Genomic DNA, 12,819 nt, shown 5'->3' with positions numbered 1-12,819 from the left:
ATATCTCCAAGATTCGTATTCTTTAGTGACTAGAGTTTTCTTTCTTTCTTTTTTTTTTTAATAAGAAATATGATATTTAGGGTCTGGAGAGATGGCTCAATGGTTAAGAATACTGACTGCTCTTCCAGTGGTCCCAGCCATCTCATGGTGTCTCACAACCATCTGTAATGGGATCCAAAGCCCTCTTCTGGTGTGTCTGAAGAGAACAACAGTGTAGTCACATACATAAAATAAAAACATAAATCTTTTTTTTAAAAAAGGGATATTTAAAAGTAGCCAGGAGCATATGTGGTAAAACATGCCTGTAAGCCTTGGAGCTGGGGGATCAGGCTTTATCATCACCTACATAAAAAGTTTGAGACCAGTCACAGATAGAGGAAGTGAGATAGTTCAGTTATGAAGACCCTCGTGGTAGAAGAGGAAAACTCAAAACTACCACATGTTATCCTCTGATGTCCACACGTATGCATGACATTGCCTGCCCTTTTCTCCCACATAAATAACCCTTATGAAAAATTTTAAACTCTCAGAAGTTACCCAAAAAAAGGATTGAAAATAGTAATTGAATGGGTTAATTATGTATTAGATTCTGCTAAAATAAATAATATTCTATGTCAAGGACTGGCCTCAAGTGTATTGTGTTCCTGGAACCAAATTCATCTTGAAACCTTTGCTAATTTTGACTGTAAGGAGTAGGTTTCAGTAAAATATGAGTTCTCTAAGGATACTGCACACTTGTGGTACACAAGTTGATGTGTGGCAAAACATCCTTACATATGAAATAAAAATAACAGTTAAAAATATTTTTTTTAAGTGCAAACTAAGACATAATGGTACATACTTATTATCCTAGTACTGGAGTTGGTGGCAGAAGGGTAAGAAGTTCAAGTCCAGCCTTACATAGTGTGATGGTTTGTATATGCTCAGCCTAGGGAGTGGCACTATAAGAACGTGTGGCCCTGTTGGAGTAGGTGTGTCACTTTGGGTGTGGGTTTTAAGACCCTCATCCTAACTACCTAGAACCCAGTATTCTGTTAGCAGCCTTCAGATGAAGATATAATACTCTCAGCTCTGCTACACCATGCCTGCTTGGATGCTGCCATGCTCCAACTTTGATGATAATGGACTGAACCACTGAACCTGTAAGCCAGCCCCAGTTAAATGTTGTCCTTTATAAGACTTGCATTGGTTATATTGTCTGTTCACAGCAATAAAACCCTAAGACACATAGTAAGTTCAGTGTTAACCTGGCCCTATAGGGAGACCCTATAGGACCCTCTGCCCAATATAAAACAAATACCAGGCTAAGGATGTGGTTTCAGTGAATAAAGTACTTACTGTACAAGGATGGGGACCTGAGTTCAGAGCCCATGCACCTTTAAAGAAATGGGTGGAGTGTGACAGGGTAAACCTTTAGTCCCAACTCTGGGAAAGTGGAAACAGGCAGATTTTGAGAACTCTAGTCCAGCAGATTATTGGGCTCCAGGAGTTTTGTTGTTTGTTTTGTTTTTCAAGACAGGGTTTCTCTGTGTAGTTTGGACTGTCCTAGAACTTGCTCTGCACAGCTGGGTGGCCTCAAACTGACAAGAGATTTACCTGCCTCTGCCTCCTGAGTGCTAGAATTAAAGGCAAGTGCCACCACTGCCTAGCATGAGAAGTCATGTCTTTAAAAAATTAGAGGGCTGGTGAGTTGGCTCAGCAGGTAAGAGACTGACTGCTCTTCTGAATGTTCTGTGTTCAATTCCCAGCAACCGCTGGGCAGTGGTGGCGCACGCCTTTAATCCCAGCACTTGGGAGGCAGAGGCAGGCGGATTTCTGAGTTCGAGGGCAGCCTGGTCTACAAAGTGAGTTCCAGGACAGCCAGGACTACAGAGAAACCCTATCTTGAAAAAACAAAAACAAAAACAATAAAAGAAGTATCCTCTGTTTTGCCTAGAGTTGGTAACATGGTTCAATGGGTAAAGACTCCTGTCACCAGACCTTACAGACTGAATTACATCTCCAGACCCACATGAGAAGAAGAGAACTGACTCTTGAATGTTGTTCTCTGACTTCCACATATGTGCTGTAGTATTCATGCTTACACACACACACACACACACACCCCGTATCAGCTGAGCATGAAGCTAAGTGGTAGAGCACTTACCTAGCATGCCAAAGACCCTGGGTTAAAGGCCCCCACCTCTATGTAGGGGTGCAGGGGTAGTGTGATTCCAATGGCAATAGCTTGTGCCTCAGCCATAAATTGGATTCTGTAGTAGGATTTTGTTTTCAGTGGTGGTCCCCATAGTGGCCTCATCACTTGGATTCTCAAAGGAAAACACAAATGTTGTTCAAAGATGAGTGTAAGCATAGTGGATAGAAAAGACAGCCAGCTAAACTACAGAACTGCTACAAAGAAATCTTTGGTATTTCCCTCAGAATTTCTGTTCACTACTTATTTCTTATTCCTTTGCTTTTGTCCTGTTTTCTTTCTTGTTCTTTTGTTTGTGATAGGCTCTCTCTATGAAACGTAGGCTGGCCTTGAACTCGTGATCTTCCTATATTAGCCTTCTGAATGTTGGGATTGCAAGTGTATGCCACTATACTTGGCTTGTTTGCAATATTCACAGTCACACACAGAGCAAATATCATTGTGTAGCCTTGCTGATTTGCCTGCAATTTGCTTTGTAGACCAGGCTGGTTTTATCTCCCAGAGATCCACCTGACCTCAGAGAACTAGGATTAAAGGTGTCTGCCACTTTGCTCTTTTGGCCATGGGAATTTTACAGAATATTTGAACCATAACATAATCCTTGCATTGCTTGGGAGGCATGGTGTGAGGTGGCACTTGACTGCTTGACACAAAGAGTTCTATAAAAAGTACGCTTTTTTATTCTCAAAGAGGTGTCTTATGTTGCTTGCTGTGTAGTGCCATGGATTGAACTTAGGGCCTTGACTATGTCAGGCAAGCAGTCTACCACTGAGCTATAAATGCTCTCAACTAAAGTTATTGTAGAGACTTTAAGAGCAAAGCAATCACTTTGACAGGGCTAATTTGAGAGATAAGCAGTGCTTTTTTCTTTTCTTTTCTTTCCTTTTGTTTTTGTTTTTCGAGATAGGGTTTCTCTGTGTAGCCCTGGCTGTCCTGGAACTCACTTTGTAGACCAGACTGGCTTCGAACTCAGAAATCCAGGTGCTGGGATTAAAGGCATGCGCCACCATGCCCGGCTCAGCAGTGCTTTCAAGAAGCAAGGTCTGATGAACATAGTAATCCCAGCTCTCAGGAGGCTGAGGCAAAATGATCATTGTGAAATTCTGTCTTTAAACTACATCAACAACAGGGGCAAGAACAGTGTCTCAAGTTAAAAGTATGTACTATTCTTGCAGAAGACCTGAATTTAGTTCCCACATCAAGTAGCTGGCAACTGCTTATAACTCCAGTTCCACAAGGCTCTGATGTCTCTAGCCCCCTTGGGTACCTGCATGTGTGGACATGAGTACAATAAAAAGTCCCCCTTTAAATTGATGTCTCTGTAAACTCACTCTAGGTCCGTTGCCTTTGCATTTATTTAATCTTTATTTTAAAGATTAATTATTAATCTTTATCCTCTCATCAGAAACCACCTATTTGGTGTAACACGTATTATGAAGCAACTGACTCTAAAACTAAGCTTAGTTAAAAAGAAAATTTTACTTCATACTATTTATGTATGTATGTATGTATGTATGAATGACTAGGTCTGTAATCTTGGATAAGCTATTTCACATGAGTAAGTTTTCCATATACTCAGGAGAGTCTCAATTTACTAAAGTTGAAATGATAATTGTGAGAAATGTCTTTGTAATGAATTGTTCTATAAAGAAAGGTTAGCCAGGTGTGGTGGCACACGCCTTTAATCCCAGCACTTGGGTGGCAGAGGCAGGCGGATTTCTGAGTTCCAGGCCAGCCTGGTCTACAAAGTGGGTCCCATTCCGGCCAGGGCTACACAGAGAAACCCTGTCTCAAAAAAAAAATTTTTAAAAAGGTTAAAGATATTTCTGATCAACAGAGCTAGTTCTCAGCTTTCAGTGACCTCATTCTCTCACCCTGTGTTTGCAAGAAAAGTAAGCAAAGAGTTTTTCCATGTGAGTTACAATCACAAAGCTTACATAATTTTTTCTACTTATGAACCTTTTCTTTGTATACATCAATGTTTAATGAAAACATCTATTATGTTACACAATGTGGTGGTTTGACTATGCTTTGCCCATGGGAAATAGCACTATTAGGAGATGTGGCCTTGTTGGAAGAAGGGTATATAGGCAGACATTGAGGGCTCCAGTGCTCAAGCTCCACCCAGTGCAGAGACAGTCTCCTCCTGGCTGGTCTTTGAATCAAGATGTAGAACTCTTGGCTCCTCAGAAACCATGTCTGCCTACATGATGCCATGTTCTCACCATGATGATAATGCACTGAACCTCTGAAAGTATAAACCAGCCCCAGTTAAATGTTTTCCTTTATATAAGAGTTGCTTTGGTCATGGTGTCTGTTCACAGCAATGAAACCCTAACTAAGATACATAGCAGTCCTAGTGTCCGTATCAAGTATATTTTTGTCTAAGCATTTACTGGCAGTGATCTTGTGCAGAACCTTCAGAATCCTCAAGCCTTGGTTACTAGAAACTGGGGTAAATGTAGAGTCTGAAATGTAACATAAGTGCTCACAGGCTGACTGTCTCTAAAAGCAGCTAGTGAAAAAGAAAATGGATGTAGATCTTTGAATTCCGAAGTCTTCAGTCTCAGAATTTGCTCCACTTCAGTATAAGTGTAGTAGAGAGTGAGTTCTGTTGCTTTGCCATTCTCGGCATAAGTGTATATGTCTTTTTATAGCTTCCTGTTAAAACTCTGAATACCTACATGGTATTTTGTCAAATGAGGGTCTTGGGCTTGAAGGGTTTTTAGTAGCTTTTAGTCTAATGTAAACTTAATTGAGTACTGTAGAAAGACTATCTTGGATTTTACTTTTAAATACATGACACTTTATTAGGAACCAGGCTACTATATTTAATTAGGCTGATGCCCTTCATAGTACCTTTGCTTTATTAGCTTAGTGATCTTTTACATGATGAGTAAAAGTGCCCTAATATATTCAAATGGTGGGTAATAGACAATTAAGAGTGGACAGCCACTAAAAGTCTGTGTCATTCTATCAGTTTACTAACCTATTCCCTATCAGGTTGTTTCCTTAGAAGATACTGGCAGATCTCTGCTCTGTGAGAGCTAGAAAGGGGACTGGCAGGGCTGGGGAAGGGTGCAGTGAATATCTGTCACTCCCATATTTTGTATATTTGAGCTACCCTTGTTTGATGATAGCTGCATAATCAACCCATAGATAACCCTGATTTTTTGTTGTTGTTGTTGTTTAAGTTTTTTCCATTACTGTTCTTATTAGAACAATTGATTGTTCTTCAGCGGGAATATTAAAACTATTTCACAGTCTTTAGCAGTTTCATGTGCCTTGATGTCTCTAGTTGTGTATGGATTGACTATAAAGACTGCTTGTGGGCTGGTGAGATGGCTCAGTGGGTAAGAGCACCCGACTGCTCTTCCGAAGGTCCAGAGTTCAAATCCCATCAACCACATGGTGGCTCACAACCATCCGTAATGAGATCTGACTCCCTCTTCTGGAGTGTCTGAAGACAGCTACAGTGTACTTACATATAATAAATAAATAAATAAATAAATAAATAAATAAATAAATAAATAATAAACTGCTTTTTAAAAAAAAATCTTAAAAAAAAAAAGACTGCTTGTATTGTAGGAGAAGATAAGGAGTCATTGCTATCAAGCTGAGCACTGGGGAAGTAGAGATAGGAGAACTGCTGGAAGTTTGAAGCCAAATGAAAAGTACATTTGATACAGTATTACATGCCTTTATTCCCAGAACTCGAGAGACAGAGGGAGGCTGATTTCAGTGAGTTTCAGGCCAGCCAGAGTTACACAGTAAAACCAAGGCTCCAAAAAGAGAAAAGGGAGACTGATCTTGAAACATATGAGATAATCTTAAAACTTGACTACCTATGGGACTCCTGGCTGGGCTGGACTAGTAGTCCATTCCTATGATAAGGATTATCCATCAAAACTGCTGGAACAGCATACTTGTCTGTTGAGAATTATAAAAACTTACCTTTTGCCTTAGGAATTCCTAAATCTACTGATGTGACCATGTGGTGAATTCAGAATATACAATTTCACAGTAGTGCTTTGCTCTAGTGATTGTTCAGTGTTCAAATGGCAAACCTCATGTTTTGGAGATTGAATACACAGATGTGTACTGTAAAAGCAATACCTCTCTCCTGAGGTACTTTATGCCAAGGGGTATCTGGGAATGGTTCTATTCAGTTTTTTGTCTTTGCAACAAGAACTATCTAAACTATATTAGCTACATTTGGTGCTGATTCAGAAAGCCAAAAAGATTTATTGTGAACCTTTAAAAACTGGATCAGCGGGCCGGGCGTGGTGGCGCATGCCTTTAATCCCAGCACTCGGGAGGCAGAGGCAGGCGGATCTCTGAGTTCGAGGCCAGCCTGGTCTACAGAGTGAGTTCCAGGACAGCCAGGGCTATACAGAGAAACCCTGGATCAGCAATTTAACAACTAAAACAAAATGTTATCACTAAGGTATAGGTTTTGCCTAGAGTAGTAGGATACATCTTTAATTATAACATTGGAGAATCTAAGACAAGTTGTTCTCTGAGTTTGAAGCCAACTGGGTCTAGCCAGAGCTAAATATAGTAAGACTCTGCCTTTTATAAGAAAGTTACACACGTTCACACACACACACTACTATGTAGTAGCCATTCCTTTTGAAAGCTTAGCCTTTAAGAAGACTGAATTAAGCCTAACCCTGGTGATATATACATCTTTAATCTCAGCCCTTGGGAGGCAGAGGCAAACAGATCTCTGAGTTCTAGACTAGACTGGTCTACAGAGGGAATTCCAGGACAGCAGTGCTATACAGAGAAACCCTAACTTGAAAAACAAATTATAGCAAAATATAAAAATAACAAATAATAAAACAATAAATAAGAGTGAAATAGGTTGAGAAATGTCCTATTTGACAAACTAGCAAGGTAAAGTGAATATTTGACTCCATCTAGTTTTTACCTACTGATACTAGTCCTTTTTTGAGAATTTAAGGCTCAAGGTAATTAACATTTATTTAAATCCTCACTTTATGATCTGTAATAAGCTTTTTACATAGACTAATTAACATAATCTTTAACAATTATTTTATCAGTTAAAAATTGTTAATTCCAGGGCAGTGGTGGCACACTCCTTTAGTTCCAGCATTTGGGAGACAGAGGCAGGTGAATCTCTGTGAGTTCTAGGCTAGCCTGGTCTACAGAGCAAGTTTCAAGACAGTCAGAGCTACACAGAGGAACCCTGTCTTGAAAAAGAAACAAAACAAAAGAAGGAGAGTATTGTTAATCTCACTTTATGGAAGATGAGGGCCTTTCTGAAGGTCATGGAATAGAAGCAAGATTCAAATTTAAGGAACCTGCTCCAGAATCCAGATTGTTTTAGCATTTTTTGTTTTTTACCTTTATTTAAGAGAGAATTTATCAGTGGAAAAGTGTGCCATGGTGTACATGTAGACGTTAGAGAACAACTTGCAGGAATCAGTCCTCTCCTACCATATGGGTCCTGTGGATTGAACTCAGTTTGTCTGGTGTGGTGGCAAGCACCTTATGCACTGAGCTATCTTACTAACCTGGGTTGGTTGGTCCTCTTTCATCCATTAGTTCGTTCGTTCATTGGAAACAGGGTTTTCCTGTGTAACCTTGGCTGGCCTGGAATTTGCTATGTAGACCAGGCTGGTTTTGAACTAAGAATCCTCCTTCCGCTAACTCCTGAGTTTTGGGAGAACCTATGATCTTCCAGATGAGATGCACGGAGATGCACTGTCTTCTGGTTTGGAAAGGTGTTGCATTGACCAGTTTTCCTACATGGATAAAGCTTAACAGAAAAGTATAACCCTGGTTCTCCCTTCATACAGCTCTCTTTCTCTTTCCTGAATGGCTCCTGGGGGTAGATTCCCTGTTCCTAACACCAAGCACAAGTTGGTGGCTAAATGAGCCAAGAGGACCTTCTCTGTAGTCAAAATGAGTTTTGTGTTGACATTCAGCAGCTGGTCATCAGCCTCTCTGAACATGGTTCCTTATCTGTAAAGTAAAAGTGCTGCTTCTTGGGATCATTTAGGGGATTAAGTGATATAGCACACTTAGCAGTTTCTGGCTCTGAGTAAATGCTTAGTATATGTTAGCAATTTTTATTGGTATTGTTCTTTAGATTTTAGAACAATACTTAAGCAGTTTGTCAGAAACTAGATTGTAAGACCCAGTTAGGTGGTCAGTTTTGTTTTGGTTTCATTTAATAAGACAATAATCTTATTCTATGTATTTCTCTTGACTCTTTTGGTGTGAAAAGCAGAGAGGTAAAGCATTATTTGACAGATGTATGGATTCAAGCAAGAAACTGAGGTCCAGTTGCAAGGAAATGACTTGTATAATTCAGAGCCCTATCTGAGGAGACACAGAGGACCCTAGAGGGCGGAGAGTGAACACAGCGCAGGGGCTAGTTCCAGAGTCGCATCTTCGGTTAGTTCAATTACCAGCGTGGGTGAGGGTCCCTTGTCAGTAAGCAGAGATCCTTCCCCTCTCTGCTCCAGTATATTGGCTGGCTCGTATTTATTTAAACTTTTTTTTTAATGTGAAATATAATTTGTGACTTATCCAAGATAGGCAGGGAAGCTCTCTAACTAGAGGTTTGTTGAGACCCCTTGTTCCACCCGTTCTGTGCCAGCTTTCCCAGAGGCTTATGTGCCAATTGTTGCTCCTCAGATTTAGGGTTAGCTTGCTCTGTAGGCTCCAAATTTGGTGATGTCGCCGCCTCTGTCATGTAATCACCACTACCACCACCACCACCCCCACCAAAGGTGTTGCTGCTCCTGACCATTCACAGTTTGCTGCTATTAAGAATATAATCTGCTGTGGAACTTTTACCTTCCTCCTTTCTTCCTGTCTATGGTGTTGTACTTCTTTCTCCTGGTGCTTTTGCTGTACAACCAATATGTTAGACATTGAAGTTACTAGCTTAAAACCTCTCCAAGGAGACTTGTTAGCCACAGAAAAGAAGACAATTGAGAGAGAACCTATGCCTCTGTGCTTACTAGTGTGGGAGTGAGGAAAGGGCACTTGCTCAGGAGAATGCTCTACGTGACCTGGAGAAGTAATTGGGCATAGCCTGCACAAGGACAGTGCCCTGGCCTGCTGGAGGCAAGGCGGAAGACAGGATTTACCTTCTCCCACCCACTCCCTAAACTTAGTCTCATCTGCCACACACACTATTCCAGGTCGCTGGCATGAAACAAACAACCTTCTCATGTATTGGTGAATATTCTTATTTTTCATAAAATGTTTCAGCTTGGGGATTGGGAAGGCCATCTGTGCCTTCCTTTCTCTGTTATTCTTAAGGGTTATAGTTAATGGCTTTTTTTTTTTGTCTTTCTTTTTATAGGGAACTCTAATGATCCATGACAAAGAGGTCACTCTTGAGTATGTACCAAGCCCAGATTTTTGGTACTGTAAACGAGTAAGTACTAAAAATTCTATTTTAGAAATAAGCATTCCAGAGGCACTGTTCTACTTGCCACCTAGCCCACTGTTTCCCTGCATTACACTCAATAAAATAGTCTTTAAGAGAAAAGAAGTTAACATTCCACATCTCCATATCTCTAGGCATGCTACCTATGAAAATTTTAAGCCATACTCTTATTGGAGACCTTATTGCAGTGAGACTGAAAATTCAGTTTCAGTTTTTATTTCTAATAGTTTAAACTTAACTACAATGTAAATGTGGTGGTGCATGCCTTTTATCCCAGCAGCTCTTGGGGGGTAGAAACAGGCAAATCACACCTCTCAGTTTAAAGTCCAGCTGGTCTAGAAAATGAGTTCCAGGACAGCCAAGCATACACAGTGATCCTGTCTCAAATAACTACCACAACAAAAAGTGATTTACAAAAAATGTGTAAAGTTTATGATGCATGGTTTATCAAGTCAGAATGTGTGTGTACATATACACACTTAAAACATTTTATAGATACACATACATATAGATACATGTATATATAAGTATATATATGTGTGTGTATGTATATATATGTATATATAAATGTGTGTGTGTGTACAACGTACCTAGTGCGTACCTGGGTGGATGACTCATTGTTAGTTAAGATCACTTGATGTGAAAGCAAGAAAACATATATTTATTGCTCGATTTCCATCTTTCCCATATAAAGCCCATGTAGAGCTGTTCTTCCAGTTTTCTTTTTATTGTTGTGGTAAAACATCATGACCAAATTAACTTAGAGAGGAAAGGTTTTATTTTGTCCTACAGTTATATTGCATTATGAAGGCGAAAATTCAAGTCAGCAACTTGGAGGCAAAAACTAATGCAGAGGCCATAGAGGAATGCTATTTACAGGCTTTCTCCCCATGACTTACCTTGCTTTCTTAAACAATAAAACCCAGAAACACCTACCAAGGTTTTGCATTACCTACAGTGGGCTAGGCCCTCCTATATTAGTCACATATTAAGAAAATGTCCTAGGAATTTGTCTACAAGGAATCTAATAGATACTTTTTTTTTTTCAAGGATTGCTCTTACCAAATGACTCTAGCTTGTCTAAAATTGACCAAATAAATAATAAAAAAAAGTACCCAGGACAGCTGTACCTGCTAACTCCAGCATGGGACAAGGTGGACAGAGACAAGTAGGTCCCAGGAACTTGTAGATTAACCTGTAACCAGCATTGGATGGAACACTGAACTGCAGGTCTGAATGAGAGACCCGCTCTTTAAAAATAAGATGATATCTTCCTCTAGTCTCTGTTTGCGCACACATGTGTGCAGACAGAATAAATACACAGTAAATTATATATGGTTTGGAGAGATAGCTTAAACAGGGAGGAACTTGCCATGTAAACGTGAGGACCTGAGTTTGATCCTTAGGACCCACAACAGGTGTAGTGGCACATACTTGTAATCAGCTCTGGGGAGAAGAGATAGGAACTTCCCAGGGCTCCCTAGCCAGCTGAGCAAGTTAGATGACTTGTCTCAGAATACAGAGTTATTGAGAAGTGACACGCAAAGTTGAACTGTGGAGGTGGGACACCCCCCCCCACACACACACACACACATACCCAAACATATATGCTTGCATGTTAGGGTTGGGGGAATATAGCTCAGAAGTAGAGTACTCACCTACCAGGTTGATAACCCTGGGTTCAACCTACTCACCTATCAGGTTGATACCTTGGGTTCAACCTCCATTATTAAATCTTTTTTTTTTTTAATTTTTTTGTGAGTGGTTGTTTTGCCTGTGTATATGTCTGTACATGACTTGTATGCTTGATGTCCATGGAGGACAGAAGATTGCATTAGATTCCCTGGAATTGGAGTTACAGAGAATTATGAGCCATGTAGGTGCTTTGAATCAAATCTGGGTCCTCTGTAAAAGCAAGTGTTCTCAACTGCTCAACCTTCTCTCTAAGCCCTGGGAAGAGAGTCTTAATAAAGAATTTTCTAGATCAGATTAGCCTGTGGAAATGTCTATGGGGGATTGTCTTAGTTTTTAGGAAGGCCTGTCCATTTTGGGCTAAACCATTCCCTAGGCAGGAAGGTGTGTTTTTGTTGTTTTTTTTTTGTTTGTTTTTTTTTTTTTTTTTGGTTTTTCGAGACAGGGTTTCTCTGTATAGCCCTGGCTGTCCTGGAACTCACTTTGTAGACCAGGCTGGCCTCGAACTCAGAAATCCGCCTGCCTCTGCCTCCCGAATGCTGGGATTAAAGGCGTGCGCCACCACCGCCCGGCTTGTTGTTATTTTTTTGAGACAGGGTTTCTCTGTATAGCCCTGGCTGTCCTGGATTCTAGCCTTGTAGACCAAGCTAACCTCAGACTCAGAGATCTCCCTCCCTGCCTTGAGTGCTGGGATTAAAGGCATGCACCATCACCACCTGGCAGGGAGGCTTGAACTGTATAAGAGAAGAGAAACCCAGCTGATGCAGAACAAACAAAGGTGCACTTATTATTTTTGTTCTTGACTCTGGATATGTTGCAACTAGCTGCATAAGCTTATGCCTTGACTTTCTTGAAATGGAGAAGTGTAACTTGAGTTGTAAGTAAAATAAACACTTTTTTTCTCCCCTATGTTGCTTTTTGTCTGGGTATTGTCACAACAGAAATGAAACCATAGCAGGAAATTAAGGCAGGAAGGAAGATGACAAATTCGTGAACATTCTGGATCTTGACCCTATCTGAAATACAAAACATAATAAACAACAAAAAACCCACATAGTTCAGAGGCACATTAAGTACCTTCACAATATTGTACAAATACCACCACCACCACCACCCCCAGAGATGGAGCTGGGGATTGCTGGTGAGCAAACATTAGACTTGACCTATGCTAAAGTCTTCTGCTATTGAGTCTCACTGGGTGGTAACAGTTTACACATTTAATCCCAGCACCTGGGAGGTAGAGGAAGATGGATCTCTGAGTTAGAGGCCAACCTGGTCTACAGAGTGAGTTCCAGTACAGCCAGGGCTACACAGAGAAACCCTGTCTCGGGGAAAAAACAAACAAACCAACAACAACAACAACAGAAAAAGATGGGGTCTTATATGGTCCAATCTGTCTCAGCCTCCCAAATACTGGGAATAAAGGTATGTGTTACTATGCCTGGCATATTTAGGTGTTTGATCTATTGCAGTGTTTTAATTATATTATGGTGCTAGGGCA

General features: G+C 40.5%; 1 protein-coding gene across 6 annotated transcripts in view; it reads left to right on the top strand.

Moving 5' to 3' along the window:
- The window catches only part of Rbm6 (RNA binding motif protein 6), a 99,387-nt gene that overhangs the window by 62,585 nt on the left and 23,983 nt on the right, over nt 1-12,819 (top strand). For 5 of the 6 annotated variants that reach the window (XM_021172247.3, XM_021172246.3, XM_085828003.1 and 2 more), the window contains one exon: nt 9,540-9,614. In XM_021172247.3, the coding sequence (XP_021027906.1) occupies nt 9,540-9,614 (75 nt within the window). Of the gene's footprint in view, nt 1-8,414; nt 8,621-9,539; nt 9,615-12,819 lie in introns of those variants that run through there. The other variant, XM_021172250.3, reaches the window with a different exon arrangement.

The sequence above is a fragment of the Mus caroli genome, unplaced genomic scaffold, assembly GCF_978045245.1.
Source record: "Mus caroli unplaced genomic scaffold, Mus_caroli_1 scaffold_11, whole genome shotgun sequence".
Lineage (NCBI taxonomy): Eukaryota > Metazoa > Chordata > Mammalia > Rodentia > Muridae > Mus > Mus caroli.
Note: the sequence above shows the minus strand (reverse complement) of the source record. Positions and strands in the feature narration are given on the sequence as shown.